Below are 13,601 nucleotides of genomic sequence, written 5' to 3'. Positions count from 1 at the left end.
AAAAAAACAAAAGGATTGTGGAGGTATTAATAAAAGCACTTATGCTCTGCAGGGAAGAAAATCCACTTAACGTCAAGTGATTCAAGCATGGCACTGAGGTGGACCTGCTTCCCCAAGCTGCTGACTGTCACAGGTAACTACTGCTCTCTGCCAGGTGAATTCTGCATCAAATTATTTCTTTGACACAGCCAGGCGGCTGCTACCTGCAAATGGTTTTAAACTCTTCAGGGAGAGAAATTGCTGAGAGCTTGTGGTTTGATTCCTAGAAAGCCACAGTAGCACCAGTTTTGGACTGTTTCACTGGGGCTGGAAAGGCAGGTGCAAGCTGTTCAGAAACAGTAGCAAGTTGTAGCAACAGCAGCGACACTTGCAATCTCCACCACAATACCATATTGCACAAAATTTTCCTTGATACATAATAAATAGATACAAAGGTTTCTAAACTTTTTTTTTCTCTGACACATGGATCTGCACAGCATACACTGTGCCATGCGTACAGAAATTTAGCAGTTTAAGCTTATCACCTCTTTCAGAAGAAAAAAAAAATCATGGTAAATGCCATAAAACCAGATATATTTAGGAAACAAGACTTTTCTCAGGGAAACAAGACACTTGTAAAACAAGGAGTTTCATTTGGAAAAGTAACATACTAAGCACATAAACTATTTTGGCTTTGCATGTTTAGTTGCAAGTCTGAAATTAAGTATTTGATACGAAGTGAAAGCTGTTGCTCAGAAACAAGTCAAAAGAATGAAAACACATTTGTTGGAAACAAGAAAGAACATTACTAGCAGCAGAGCCAGCACTAGTTTCAGCTAGATTGGGTTTATTAAGTGACATTCCTATTCCACTACCAGAAAGAACCTATACGTCTTCAGGTGTGTAATGTCGGACTCTCCTATCTCCACTTATTCTAGCAACAGGTTTCCTTCAAACAGAATTAAAAATATTAAGTACTCAAGTTCACTCCCATCCTCTGTGCAAAGGAAAATAAAAAAGAAGGCCACAAGATGGCACTGGTCAAACGCTCAGGAAATTATCGAAGGGTTGGGGAAAATGTGTCATTGACTCATGCCCAAGCCCAGTTTCTAGGGCCATGTCTGTTCCCTGCCGAGGTGAAACCTGTGGTGGGGCAGTGGTGCACGCTTGGCTTTTCTCACACGGGGCATGCACATGTGCCTGCATCTATGGTAAATTTTCGGGGGTGGGGGGGAGGGGGGTGGGGGGGGTTGATGCTTGCTATGGAAACACAGAAGAGGTTTGGCCTGCAGGTAGTTCTTACCACAGAAGTACCTGAACAGCCTGCATCCATGGTGGCGAGGGACACGGGATGGGCTCTCGGCACTACTCCTGCAGGGAGACGGTGCTGACGGTGCTTGGCGTTCAACACGTAGGTTTGCTGCGTGGCGGGACCAAGGCCTGTGCACAGAGAGGAATTGCTGGGGACAAACCTTGACGCTGTCCCCCTCACAGTTCCTTCTTCCACACCTCGGCAAAGTACTTGTCACCAGCTCCCCGTGCTCGGAAGCTTGCGTGTTTTCGCAAATTCAGCTCCGTGCTTTTAAGTTCGGCGAGTAAAACTCAACATTTCTTAAAGCCGATGAGTAAAACCCAGCCTCGTAAGTTTCCATCGCTCAGGGCGCTGCCAGATAACATCGCCGCGGCGGGGAGGAGCCCGGCCCTCCCAGCGCCCGTCCTCCGGGAGGGGGGATACGGAACGAATCTCGGCGGGGACTGCCACCTAGGGCCTGCGCTCGGCCCGCCCCGCCCCCGGGGTCCCCTCTCCCCTGCCGGCCCAGCCGAACAGAACCCGGCCGGGCCCAGCGGCCGTGCCCCGCCGCTCCGGGGCCGCCTGGGCCGCCGGTCGCCTCAGCGGGGCCGGGGCAGCGCCAACGGTCGGGCGCGAGGAGGGTGGTCGCGCGCTGCTCACACCCCCCGGCCCCGGCCCCGCGAGCCCGGCCGCGACGGGAAGCGCGCGCCCGCGGGGAGCCGCCGCGCGCTGTCGGAGCTGCGCCGGCCGCGCGCCCCACGACTGAGGGAAGCGCGGGGATCGGCCCGGCGGCGCCGCTCTCGTTTTGTTCTACTGGGATCGCCCCCGGCACTGGGACCGCGACACCGCGAGCGTGGCCGCCGCCGAGGCTGACAGAGACGAACTCTTCGCGGCGGCAGTGGCGGGGGGCCGGCCGACCGCGGCCTCTGGGCGATGCGGCGACCAGTCTCCGCGGTGGATCCGCGGATGCCGGGCCGGGGACAGGGACCCCAGGGCGGCCCGGGGATGAGAAGCACCCCGTCGCTGACCTTTTTTGATAGCGGAGCCCTTCCTCCCCCCTCCCCCCCGCCCCGCCCCCGCTCCATCCCTCACCTCCCCCTTGCCAGCTCCCCACGTCCGCTGAAAGTCAGCGAGTAAAACAGCGGACGGGCGCGGGGAGCGCCGTTAAACAGCCTCTTAGGGTTAGACGCTCCCGGGCCTCCCCACCCGCCACGAGATCCTGGGGTGTCCCCGCGGCACATCTTAAAACGCCCTCGGCCACGCCCCCCCCGCGCCGCCATTGGCCCGGCGGGCACACTCCTCCGCCGCCACTGGCTGCGGCGGGGCGAGGGGCCGGAGGGAGGCAGCGGCGGGAGTTTAGAACCTCGGGCCACCCGTCCCACGGCTGCACCACGTGCGCCCGGGGGGGCACCGGGCCGGGCCCGCCCCTCTTCCCTCCCCGCTCCTTCCCAGCGACCGGGTCTGGGGGCTGCGGGGGCCTTGGGGGGCTGCGGGGGCTTTGGGGGCTTGGAGGCTTGGGGGCCGGGGGCTTGGGGCCGGAACCTGGCAGCCGAAGCCGGGCCTGGCGCTCGGAGACGGGATTTGGGGCCTGGGGTTTAGGGCCGGGACTTGGGACACGGGGGGCTGGACTGTGGGCGAGTTCAGGCCCTGCCCATCTCAGCTGATAGCCCCTTACCCCAAAATTCCGCCCCCCCCCCTCCGCTGCCCCGAGGCAGTAATGCGCCAGCCGTCTGTCCGAAGAGGGTCTTTAACTCCTTCACGATCTCTCCGTGCAAGGCGCTTTCCTGCTCAGCACCAGCTCCCGGGAGAGCTCACCTCGGATGCCAGCTGTCTCGCCTCTGCTGCATCACGCTCCTCAGAACCGTTTCTCTGCGTTTGCTTTTCGACTCCGAGATTTCCACGGAAAAGCAAGGTGCTTCAAGGCTGCGCAGTCTGGCAGGTACAACGGAGTATGATGCAATAGCTTAGAGCTCCTGGTCTTCCCAACTTTAATTGTACAAATACTTGTACAACACTGTTCTGGTAAAGACTGTCTTTGAAGAACCTCATATTTTACGCCTACTCAGAAAGATGTATTCATGGACTAAGAAGGAAGTATCTGCACCAGATGTTGTGATTTTTATTGGACTTTCAAAAGGCACGCTACAGACACAGACTTCCTCCTAGACACTAGCTTCCAGGTAGCTGTAATCTCAGGCTTTCTTCCATGAAGTGTTAAGTAAAATCTGTTATAAAAGCTCACGTATTTTGAAAATATGTTATTTTCATGCTAACATGAGCACCATGTTAGGCACAGCCTTCCTGCATGCTGTCACCATAATCTGCATTGGCTGGAAGGCAGTCAAGGAAGTGACAAGCCCGCTGTCCACTAAAAATTCCTATTAGGAGGAGCGCTTACTTTCACCTTAACACCACGTGGGACCATGCAGGCCATCTCCTTGTTGAAGCATTCAGCTTGATTCCAGGGAAGAGGCTGAAACCACCAGGAAGGATGCAGGAGGGGGCCTGGAAATCAGGACCATGGGTGGCCATCAGCTGAGGGGAATGTGCTCGAGGTTGTAGGTCATGAACCCTGGGAGGACAAGGAGTGTGAATAGATAACAATCAACAGGATGAGACATGCCAGGAAAAAATAGGGGAGTGGGGAATGGATGGCCCAAGGAGAGGTAACAAGTTGCTGTTAATTGATGACTGTAAACACTTACTTAAAGTGTCCTTTGTTTGTAGTTAACCAGTTAGGGGTTGCCTAGTATGTAATGCTTAGCTTAAAGAACCAATCAGTTTAAAGAGCCCAGCTTCTGAAAACATATATAAACTCATGATTGTGTACAATAAATGGACATTCGCTTGCATCAAGCAGTGTCCCTTCTCTCCATCGCAGCAGAAGGACTGTAGTGGAAGTAAACCCTTATGCCAACATCATGGTGATGATTCATTCGTGACAGAATTGGAGCAGAGCTTGTCAATCCCTTGTGACTCTATGCCAACATCAGGAGGGTGAAAGGTTTCAGGACCACGAAACCTTTGATTCTGAACTGTAATTTCATGGCCACCAGGAAGGTGGTAAGTTTTTTCCACCTCACTATGATTCTGTGTCATCCCTTCCTCAAAGACCAGGCACACATAATTTTTCTTCTGCACCTTGCACAAGCAGCTCTTCAGGTGTGGTGACTTTTGAAGCTCTACTTTCTTTCAGCATCCCTGTTGGGTGCTGTGTAAAATCACAGCTGTACGGGTCAAGCCAGGGAGTACCACGGGGCCAGCAGTAGCCTTCCAAGATCGATATATTGTGGGCAACACTGTAACCGCGGCCCACCACACTGCCTGTGTGAGACCTGAAGCATGGACTGTGAGCACAGCCTGGAGAGACTCACAGACCTGGTACATCAGTGTGCTGGGGGAAGAGCTCTGTCACTGTGCCTCAGTCAGAATCACTTTCTGCTCACTACTTTTCATCTTCAAGTCATTGTCATAGACATTCTTCCTCACAGCATCCCTAACTCCCCAAGATGTGACAAACTCACACTCTTTTGGGTACCTAGAGGAATCAAACAAAATACAGTGGCACCGGACAAGTACTCTTCCACTTCCATCTCCATGGCAACACCAGCATCTCTCCTTGGTCAAGGTAGTCTTTTCAGGGATGCCCCAGGTAAAAGATGCTAGGAAAAAGCATTTAATGTACATATAAATTATGTGTATTATCTTGAAAAAAATACTAGAAAGATATTTTAGCCCTTTCACAGGCCAGGCAACTTTGGCAGCTGTGAAAGCAGAGACCATTCAGCTCCTTGGAGAAGGTTATAGTGTGTTATGAACAGGAGCTTCCTTCTTTAACCGTGATTGTCAGGCTATGACTGAAAATATTGTATCAATAATAATGCAAAGTCATTAGTTACTTTGTATTTTGTGTTTCATTACAATTTTATTTACAATTATTAAAATTGAATCCTCAGAGGCTGCTGAAGACCTTGCATGAACAAAATGGGTGCTATTAATATCAGAGCAATATGTGGTTGGGCAGAGATGTGGCTGCAATGTCAACCTTCTCACCCTGGTGCTACAGTTGTGCACCACAGATCTTGTGATTGTGGTATGGCACTAAGAACACAAGTGCATTCCCACCAGTGTTTTTCCACGGGGACCTGAGGGAAGTTGCAAGCATTAAAAGAGGTAGTAATGATGCTCATTTTTCCCCAATGCCATTTTGTGGCACTTCTTATACACACATCCCTACAGCTACTAGAAACCTTTGCGTGATGACAGCAGCAGTGTCAAGAAATCTTGCAATTGCCACTGTCATATTCAACAGAATATCGTCGCCGCTTGCTTCCAGCTTTCTTCTGTTTCCCCTTTCCCTTCCCTCTCACTGCTTTCTCCTGGAGCCTTTCCTATTTCTTTGCTCTTGGCTTTTCTCCTCTCAACGGTTGGGGTTTGGCTCATGTTTCCCTTTGCCAAGGATGGCAAAGCTAATTTCCTCTCTATAGCTCCTTCCAAGATCAGGCATTTCAGTGCCTGGGGTACTAGAAAATCCAGGAGGATTAGTCACTTCCTCATTTTTCCAAGCTCCAGCTGCAGCAGGAGGCCTGCAGAGGAGAGGCTGCCTGCTGCAACGCACTCTGTGCTCAGCTCCCAGCTTGTCTGTTGCTCTCTTGCTGGCTGCTTTATTATGGTTCTGCCCTGCAGGGCTAGCAGTGCCAAACAACTCCCTTTCTCCTCTTTGGCTGGGGCTGTCTTATTCTGATTTCTGCTAAACACACACTGACCCTGCCCCACTTTGCTCCTGCAGGAACTCCAGTGCTTTCCACCTCTCATTGGCAGCCCTGCCCGGTTTGTCCTGCTCATCCCACCTGCACTTGCTGGCACCAGCAAGTCTCTGTCATGCTTCGCTCCCCTCATTTCCCCGCACTTTTCAGCTCCTTTTGTTGATATCTTCTTGTCTGTGCTTCGTTCCCAACAAAATGATCCTTCCAGCCTCTGCAGCCCCAGCAGGAGGTAGGTTTGGCGCTGTAAGCCATAGACCTTCGGAGTGACATTTTGCTGTCAAATATTAACAGAGGGTATGGCTTTTTATTGAAAGATATGTTGAAAATCAATTAGAGCATTCCAGATCCTAAAGTTTCTTGTTCATGCCAGTGCTGTCACTCCTGGTGTGTACAGGTGGCAGGAGGTGACAGCCCCGGAGCACCCCGCAGCTTGGGGCTGGCTGAGGGGAGGCCCTTGGTGGAGGCAGGGTGCCGCACCCCGGGGCGATGCTTGGGGAGCTGCCAGCACGGATGGGCTGTGGCTCCGTGGGGATGCAGCTTCTCGGGTGGGCCCGGGCAGCAGCGTGAGGCAAGTCCCAGGCAGGGTAGTCACTGGCGTGGGGGTGGCGAGCAGACACCATTATATGGCGCTGCGGACAAAACGCGTTCAGCGGTGTTTCCGTAGTGTAGTGGTTATCACGTTCGCCTAACACGCGAAAGGTCCCCGGTTCGAAACCGGGCGGAAACACACGCCAGGCCGGCACTTTTCGTTTTTTCTTCCTCACTTCGAACGTTGCGTTTCTGAAACTGACCGGGACTGACCCTGCTGCGGTGCCGCACCTCCGCACTTCTATAAACACCGTTACCGGAGTCGTTCTTCACTGGAACAACCGTCCCGGCGGGGCTCCTCAGCGCTGCGGCGCTACCGCTGACAAGGGCGTTAGACCCGTTTTATTTACCAGCCCAGGGGGCAGGGCGGAGACCCGGCCCCCGGGAGCTGCCGGACATCGCTCCCTGCCGTTGCGGTCCCCGGGTAACGCGCCTCCGCCCCGCCGGGCACGACCGCAGCCCCCGGCAGGCAGGGCGCCCCGCCAGCCCGACTGCGGGCCGCGCTCCACCGCACCGCACCGCACCGCGGGGCCCGCAGTCCGCGCCCCCCCCGCCCCGGGGGAAGCCGTTCGCGGCCCAGCCACGAGCGTTGCCCGCAGCGGGCCAGGCCGCGGCCGCGTCCCCGCCTCCCGGCCGGCCGCCGGTGCCCGCGCAGCCCCAGGGCCGCCGTCCGCCCGCAGCGCGGGGCACCGGAACTGGCAGCCCGGAAGCGGCGCGCGCGGCGTCATCAGAACATGGCGGCCTGAGGCGGAGGCGCCGCTTCCCTTCCCCTCCGCAGGTGCGTGGGGCGCCGCCGCCGCCCTCCTGCCGGCCCGGGGGCGGCCCCGCCGCGGCTCCTCGGGGCGGCGGGGGCACGGGCGGCGGCCGGGCAGCCGGGCCCGGCCGCGGGGGACGCGGGGGTGGCTGGGCCGGGCCCGGGCGAGGGCCGCGGCGCGGGGGGGGCGCTGCGGGCTCCGTCCCGTCCAGCGGCGCGGCCGGGCCGGGGGGGCCGTGGCTGCCGGCACCCCGGTCTGCTGCCGTGGCGGCCCGGGTCCCGGCGGCCGCTCGGAGCCCCCCCGCGCCCGGGCTCTGTCCGTCCCCGGCCCCTGCGGCAGGGAGCGGGTCTGGGCCCCGGGGAGCGGCCGCGCCACCGCCCGAGCGCGGTGGGGTCCCGGCGCGGGGAGCGGGCGGCTGCGAGGTGCCCCTTGGAGCCGGTTTGGGCATGGCCGGCCGTGCGCTCGGGCAGGCTGATCCGCTGAGCCGGGGGGTGCCCGCCCCTTCCCGCGATCCGCCTCTGAAATGAGCAGCTCCCCAGGTTAAGAAAGATCCACCCGTCTCCCTGCGCCTCGTGCGGGAGCGCTGCTACACCAGCTGTCCTGCAGGGATCACGAGTGGATTCGAACGCTGGCTCTTTCTTAATCATCAACTTACTCTGTGAAGGGGGAAACAAAGTTAAATCCCACATGTAAATCCTTTTTCTTTTTTCCCTTTTCTTTCCCAGATCAGAATAAAGAGGCTGCAGCTCGTTGTCAAAATGCAGTATTCCCATCACTGTGAGCACCTTTTGGAGAGACTGAACAAGCAGCGAGAAGCTGGCTTCCTTTGTGACTGCACTGTTGTTATCGGTGAATTCCAGTTCAAAGCACACAGAAATGTGCTTGCCTCTTTCAGCGAGTACTTCGGTGCATTTTACAGAGACGCATCTGACAATAACGTTGTATTGGATCAGACTCAAGTGAAAGCTGATGGATTCCAAAAACTCCTGGAATTTATTTATACGGGAAACTTAAACCTTGACAGGTAACATACACTATTAAAGGGGGAAAGAGAATAGGGAAATCAACTTTGTGTTACAGCAGTAGTGGATTTTTTGTTGTGTAATAAGTTCTGGAGGAACAAAGAGTAGTGGATATGAATACATATTAACAAGTTGAAGAGCATCTGTTTGTATGTTTTAAAATACCACGTGACATGTAGTGCCAAAACAAAGGTATGTTGTCTCAGATTTCACTGACTGATAGTTCTGGTCTCCCAGTCTTTCTGTTTGCATTGGAAGGGGTTAAACATCTTGGGTGATTAGCAGGAGAGGGAAGGATAAGTGATAAGCATACTCTTTCCGAAGTTAGATTATAGGAGTCCGCTTTTGCAGAGAAACCCTCCAGAAACTGTGTATGCAGTAGAGACTAAAATTTGAGGAATGGATGAAGATAGGCATGATTTTTAAAAAATTACATCTGTTACAATTTGCATGATCTGTTACTTAAAATCCTATATTACACTGCCAAAAGGAGTTACAGAAAAAGTGGTATGTCCGTCCCCTCCTTATTGCATTGATTTGCTGCCTGTTGTGTTGCTTCACATACAGTGAGGATTGTTTGCAACCCTTTTTCTCTCAGCAAAAGAAAAAGCTTATCCCTCATGAGGGAAGTGTGAGTATTTAGAAGTACGTAGCCCAGGATTTTTACTCCTTTCTCAATGTCTGGTGTCAGATGCAGGTTTGAAAACCCTTTGTTTCTACTGAAGTCTGAAAACTTATTCTCGATAATTTAAGTACACAGATGCAGGGTGGGTTCTTTATTTTTTACGTTAGCTACAAGCACTGACAGCACTAGAGCCATGTACACAGCTGTGTGGTGCAGTTAGTGATTGATGCTTTGCAAATTACATATGAGCAGAAGTGTGCAGCGTTCTTGATGTCTGTCTGGGACCACAGCAGGAGAGTTTCTGGATTCATTCTGCGCAGTTGAGATCTTTGAAGGAAGAGGACGGTGAAAGTACCGTTCTCACCCAGGCAGAACTATTTGACTAAAGATGATGCCTGCAGGTCTGCCCATGTGCACCCGTCACTTCATACTGTATCCATTTGGGTGACTGCTGCAACTGTCTGCAAATTCCGTTGCTCTCTGTGGTGGTGGGTACATAAGTGACACCAGGAGGATGTACTTTGAACTCTGTTCTAGTGTAATACGAGATGCTGAAACAGTTGTATTTCTGTACAGAGAGCAGTTGTGGCTACTTACTTATGGCTAATTACATTTACTGTGTAATGGATTGTTAGAATGATGTCGTTTACCATTAATCTCTCTTTAGAGTGCCGTAAATCCATAAATGCATTGATGGTGCGTGTTGCCACCTTCTCCAGATCAATTTTTTTCTAAACCATCAAGGCCTGTGTTGCAACAACTGAAAAGCGGAGTGTAGTAGTTTAAATGAGGACTTCCTTGGTGTTAATGTTGTGTGTGTGCAGCTGATGGAGAATTAAGACTGTTTGCAAATCGTTTTATAAAACAAGATTAATACTTGCCTCACAGAAGTGCTGAGGTGAATGCACTGCTTACGAATTACTTAAGACTTTTGCCAGAAGGATTATAGAATGGTAATTTTTGCGTTTTGTTCCCCAGTGTTTTACCCCTTTGTGCTGTGATTTCTGAGCTTTTTGGACCAACAAGCCCCTGTCTAGCCTCACCACCTTACAACTGGACTTTTAACTTAAAATCCTACAAAAGGCACGCAGTTCTGTGGATCTGCAGACCCCACTAGACATGGGCCATCAGTTCGGGAGTAATTGTCATACTACTGTCTTGTGGCACTGCAGCACTGAGAGATGAGGTCTTGCTGTATGTGTTCTCCAGGTTACGTTTTCTGGCAGTGTAACCTTTCTGTTGCTTTGCTGTCTGTATTTTGTACGGTTGGTACAGAACAAATGTTTGCTTTGTTCAGAATATTGTCACCCAAGTCTTGTTTTCTTGCAGCTGGAATGTTAAAGAAATTCACCAGGCTGCCGACTATCTCAAAGTAGAAGAAGTGGTCACTAAATGCAAAATCAAGATGGAGGACTTTGCTTTTATTGCTAATCCCTCTTCTACAGAGACATCTAGTATCACTGGAAACGTTGAGATGAATCAGCAGACTTGCCTTCTGACTCTCCGAGATTACAGTAATCGGGAGAAAGCAGATGCTACTTCTGCAGAATTGGTTCAACCGCAGGCAAAGAAAGCAGCTTTAGAAAAGAAATCTCCTCAAACCAAAAAGCGAAAGAAGAATTTCAGCTCCCCCAAAAGCATACAGAATAAATCCATACAATATCAGAACGATGTGGCCGAGAACACATCCATTGAAATGTTTTTGGATGCAAACAAGCTGGCCACCCAGATAACGGAACAGGCTGCCCAAGGCAGCGATAACTCTGAACTACAGCTGGCATCTGTGGTGGAAAGCGAAACACTGGCAGCGCAGGATATCCTGGTTCAGAGTATTGCAGCAAAACAGAAACGGGGAAAGCCTCAGCAAAGCTGTGCCCTGAAGGAGCACTGTATGTCTAACATAGCCAGTGAAAAGATCGCTTACCAGCTGGAGAGTTCAGGAGAAGAGCTTGACCAGAAGTACTCCAAAGCGAAGCCAGTGTGCAACACCTGTGGAAAAGTCTTCTCAGAGGCTAGCAGCCTGCGACGACACATGAGGATACACAAAGGAGTGAAACCGTACGTGTGTCAGCTTTGCGGGAAGGCATTCACCCAGTGCAATCAGTTGAAAACCCATGTAAGAACTCACACAGGTAAGCCATCGGCCTTGTCTGCTGGGCTGTGGAGACCTGGAATCACAGCCTGTGAAGATGGGACTAAAAAGATCTTTGCATTCTGACTTCCTCCTCTAGAAATTTTGTCTGCTGCTGGTATGCATGTGGGGATAGTACTTATATACTCGTAGCATGAAAATTTTCCGTGTTTTTCAATACAAAATCACAGTTTCTGCTTTAAATAGCTAGAGAGGACTTTATTAGGCTGAGCATCCTCTGGATGCATTCTGGAAAGACTCAGAAGAGCCGGCTACCCTTTAACTCTGTAGAGTGCTGGAGTGCCAAAATCTATTGCCTGTAGAGGGTAAAAAACTCCCTATACTTGATACCAGAATTTTTGTTGCATTTTTTTAAACTTCAAATCATAATATATGTTTGGTAACAAAAGTGGAGAAAAAACGCAATCTTGTGGCAAGCAGGTAACTTTCTCGTAGGGTCTTTAAAAAAGGCAGGGGGGTAGCTGGATTTCTAGAGCATTTGGGATTTTATTGAGTAAAATGTGCAGCTGAAATGTGTGATGGTGTTACGATCTCTGCATTCAGTAACGTTACCAGAAGTTAGTGTTATATCAGGAGCTACTGAACAAAGCATTAAAAGAGAAATCAAGTAGGAACACTTTAACGTTCAGACAATGTGTCTGACTTAAAAGGGTAACAAACAGCAAATTGCTGGAGCCCGGGAAAATGTATGAGAGAAGTACTGTGCTTGTCTCTTCATATGTTCTTCCTTAGAGATGGAAGACAGTGACAGGTTGGTTTGTTTTTCAGGCTGATCTGACATAGCTATTCTGCTGTTGTCGCTGCTGTACTTAGCCCAGTGAGCAGCAGAGGGACCTGGTCTATGTAGTTTTCTTCCTTTTGTGGCTGACATTCAGAATTCTGAAGTAATGGTGAATCAGACAACAAACTGTTTCCTTTTGCTTGTTTTCTCCTTTGGAAAGTCTTGAGCAGAGGCCAGCAGTGGAGCTCTTTCCAGGAAGCTGTGAAGATGTAAAGAGGTGAAGTAGGAGGTGTTGAGGTACAGCTGCAGCAGGACACCTTGCTCTTTCTGTAGCCAAGGGAGAGAATTGCAAATATTGTCAGCCAGTGACTAAGATTCATACATGAGATGGAGTTTGTGAGCAGCATTCAGGGACAGTTTGCTAGTAGGAACGTCAGCTGTGCTTTCTGCTTTTGAGGGTATTGTACTAGGAATTGTTGCACAAGTAGGTAGGGAATTTCATGGTGTTGGTTGCTAGATGGCAGGTTAGATGTCTAATACTGTTGTTTTGGAAGTTTTTCTGTACATGGTGTACTTAAGAATTGTTGAGTTCTGGGTTTGATTGTGCACTGCCATAGAAATGCAGAGATAGGCTCTTCTGTACTGTCATCTAAGACTGTAGAGTTGTGTGATCCCTTACATGAGACTGTTGGCCACTAAAAGAGCTTGAATGGTTGGAGAAGTACCTGTAGCATCGTACAGCAGATGCTAATGAGCAATTAGTGAGAACTAGACTGTAGGTTGCTGTTTGATGGGCAAGAGGCAGCAGATGATTTACTGGTTGTTCGTTTTGAATATTCCGAATCGTGTAAAAACATAACCAGGAAAAAATCTGAAAATGTAGTAGTAGCATTCTTAATGTGGAGAAAACAGCACTGTTAAAAACATTGTTACCTTTTTTTCCCAAAAGGTAATGTGTTAAAAAATAGTCTGCTGTACTCCTGGCATATTCCACTTCAGTGGACTGGTGATGGGATGTTCCAGGATGTTATTTGTAAGAAGTATTAGAACAGACACCTGAGCTTTGGTCAGGTAGTGGACTGGCAAGCTTTCTTACATGAGTGCAGAGAGCACAAAGGTTTTATTTTTCACTAGGGGAGAAGCCATACAAGTGTGAACTCTGCGACAAAGGCTTTGCTCAGAAGTGCCAGTTAGTGTTCCACAGTCGGATGCACCACGGAGAAGAGAAACCATACAAATGTGATGTCTGCAACCTGCAGTTTGCAACTTCAAGCAATTTGAAGATTCATGCCAGGTAGGCAAAAGTGAGATCCTGCCAATGCTTATCCATGTGTTTATTTAAACAGAATAATTTACTCCAGTGTGAGCAAGAGGTACACGTTCACGTAATTTGGTCATTTCTGCTCCTTTTCTTGTGGGTCTTCTTGCATAGTGCGTAACGGAATAATTACATCTCTGTACTTCCTCATTAGGGAAGGGATTTGTGATTTATGAATGTTACAGCCTACACACTGGTATCCTTATGGCATCGAGACATGGATTTTGTTTTAAACTGCTTGTAGCAGCAAAGAGGAGAGAAGTCCTTGGTGGGAGGTGAAACAGAACAGTTCTCACCATTCACTACTATCCGCATGGGGCTTTTCGCATTTTTGGCAGGAGTGGGAATTATACTCCCTTGTTAGGATTCGTCATTTTCTCTGTC

At 50.7% G+C, this 13,601-nt stretch overlaps 1 protein-coding gene and 1 non-coding gene across 3 annotated transcripts in view; both read left to right on the top strand.

The window, feature by feature from the left end:
- Positions 1-6,690: 6,690 nt before the first annotated feature.
- On the top strand, positions 6,691-6,763 carry TRNAV-AAC. The gene has a single exon. It is a non-coding gene; the product is annotated as a tRNA-Val (tRNA).
- Positions 6,764-7,295: 532 nt separating this feature from the next.
- The window catches only part of MYNN (myoneurin), a 12,349-nt gene continuing 6,043 nt past the window's right edge, over positions 7,296-13,601 (top strand). The window contains exons 1-4 of one of the 2 annotated variants that reach the window (XM_040612442.1): positions 7,296-7,402; positions 8,105-8,403; positions 10,356-11,158; positions 13,034-13,193. In XM_040612442.1, the coding sequence (XP_040468376.1) occupies positions 8,138-8,403; positions 10,356-11,158; positions 13,034-13,193 (1,229 nt within the window). In that variant the 5' untranslated portion in view covers positions 7,296-7,402; positions 8,105-8,137. The other variant, XM_040612443.1, reaches the window with a different exon arrangement.

Source organism: Falco naumanni, chromosome 13 (assembly GCF_017639655.2).
Source record: "Falco naumanni isolate bFalNau1 chromosome 13, bFalNau1.pat, whole genome shotgun sequence".
NCBI lineage: Eukaryota > Metazoa > Chordata > Aves > Falconiformes > Falconidae > Falco > Falco naumanni.
This window is presented reverse-complemented; position numbering and strand designations above follow the sequence as displayed.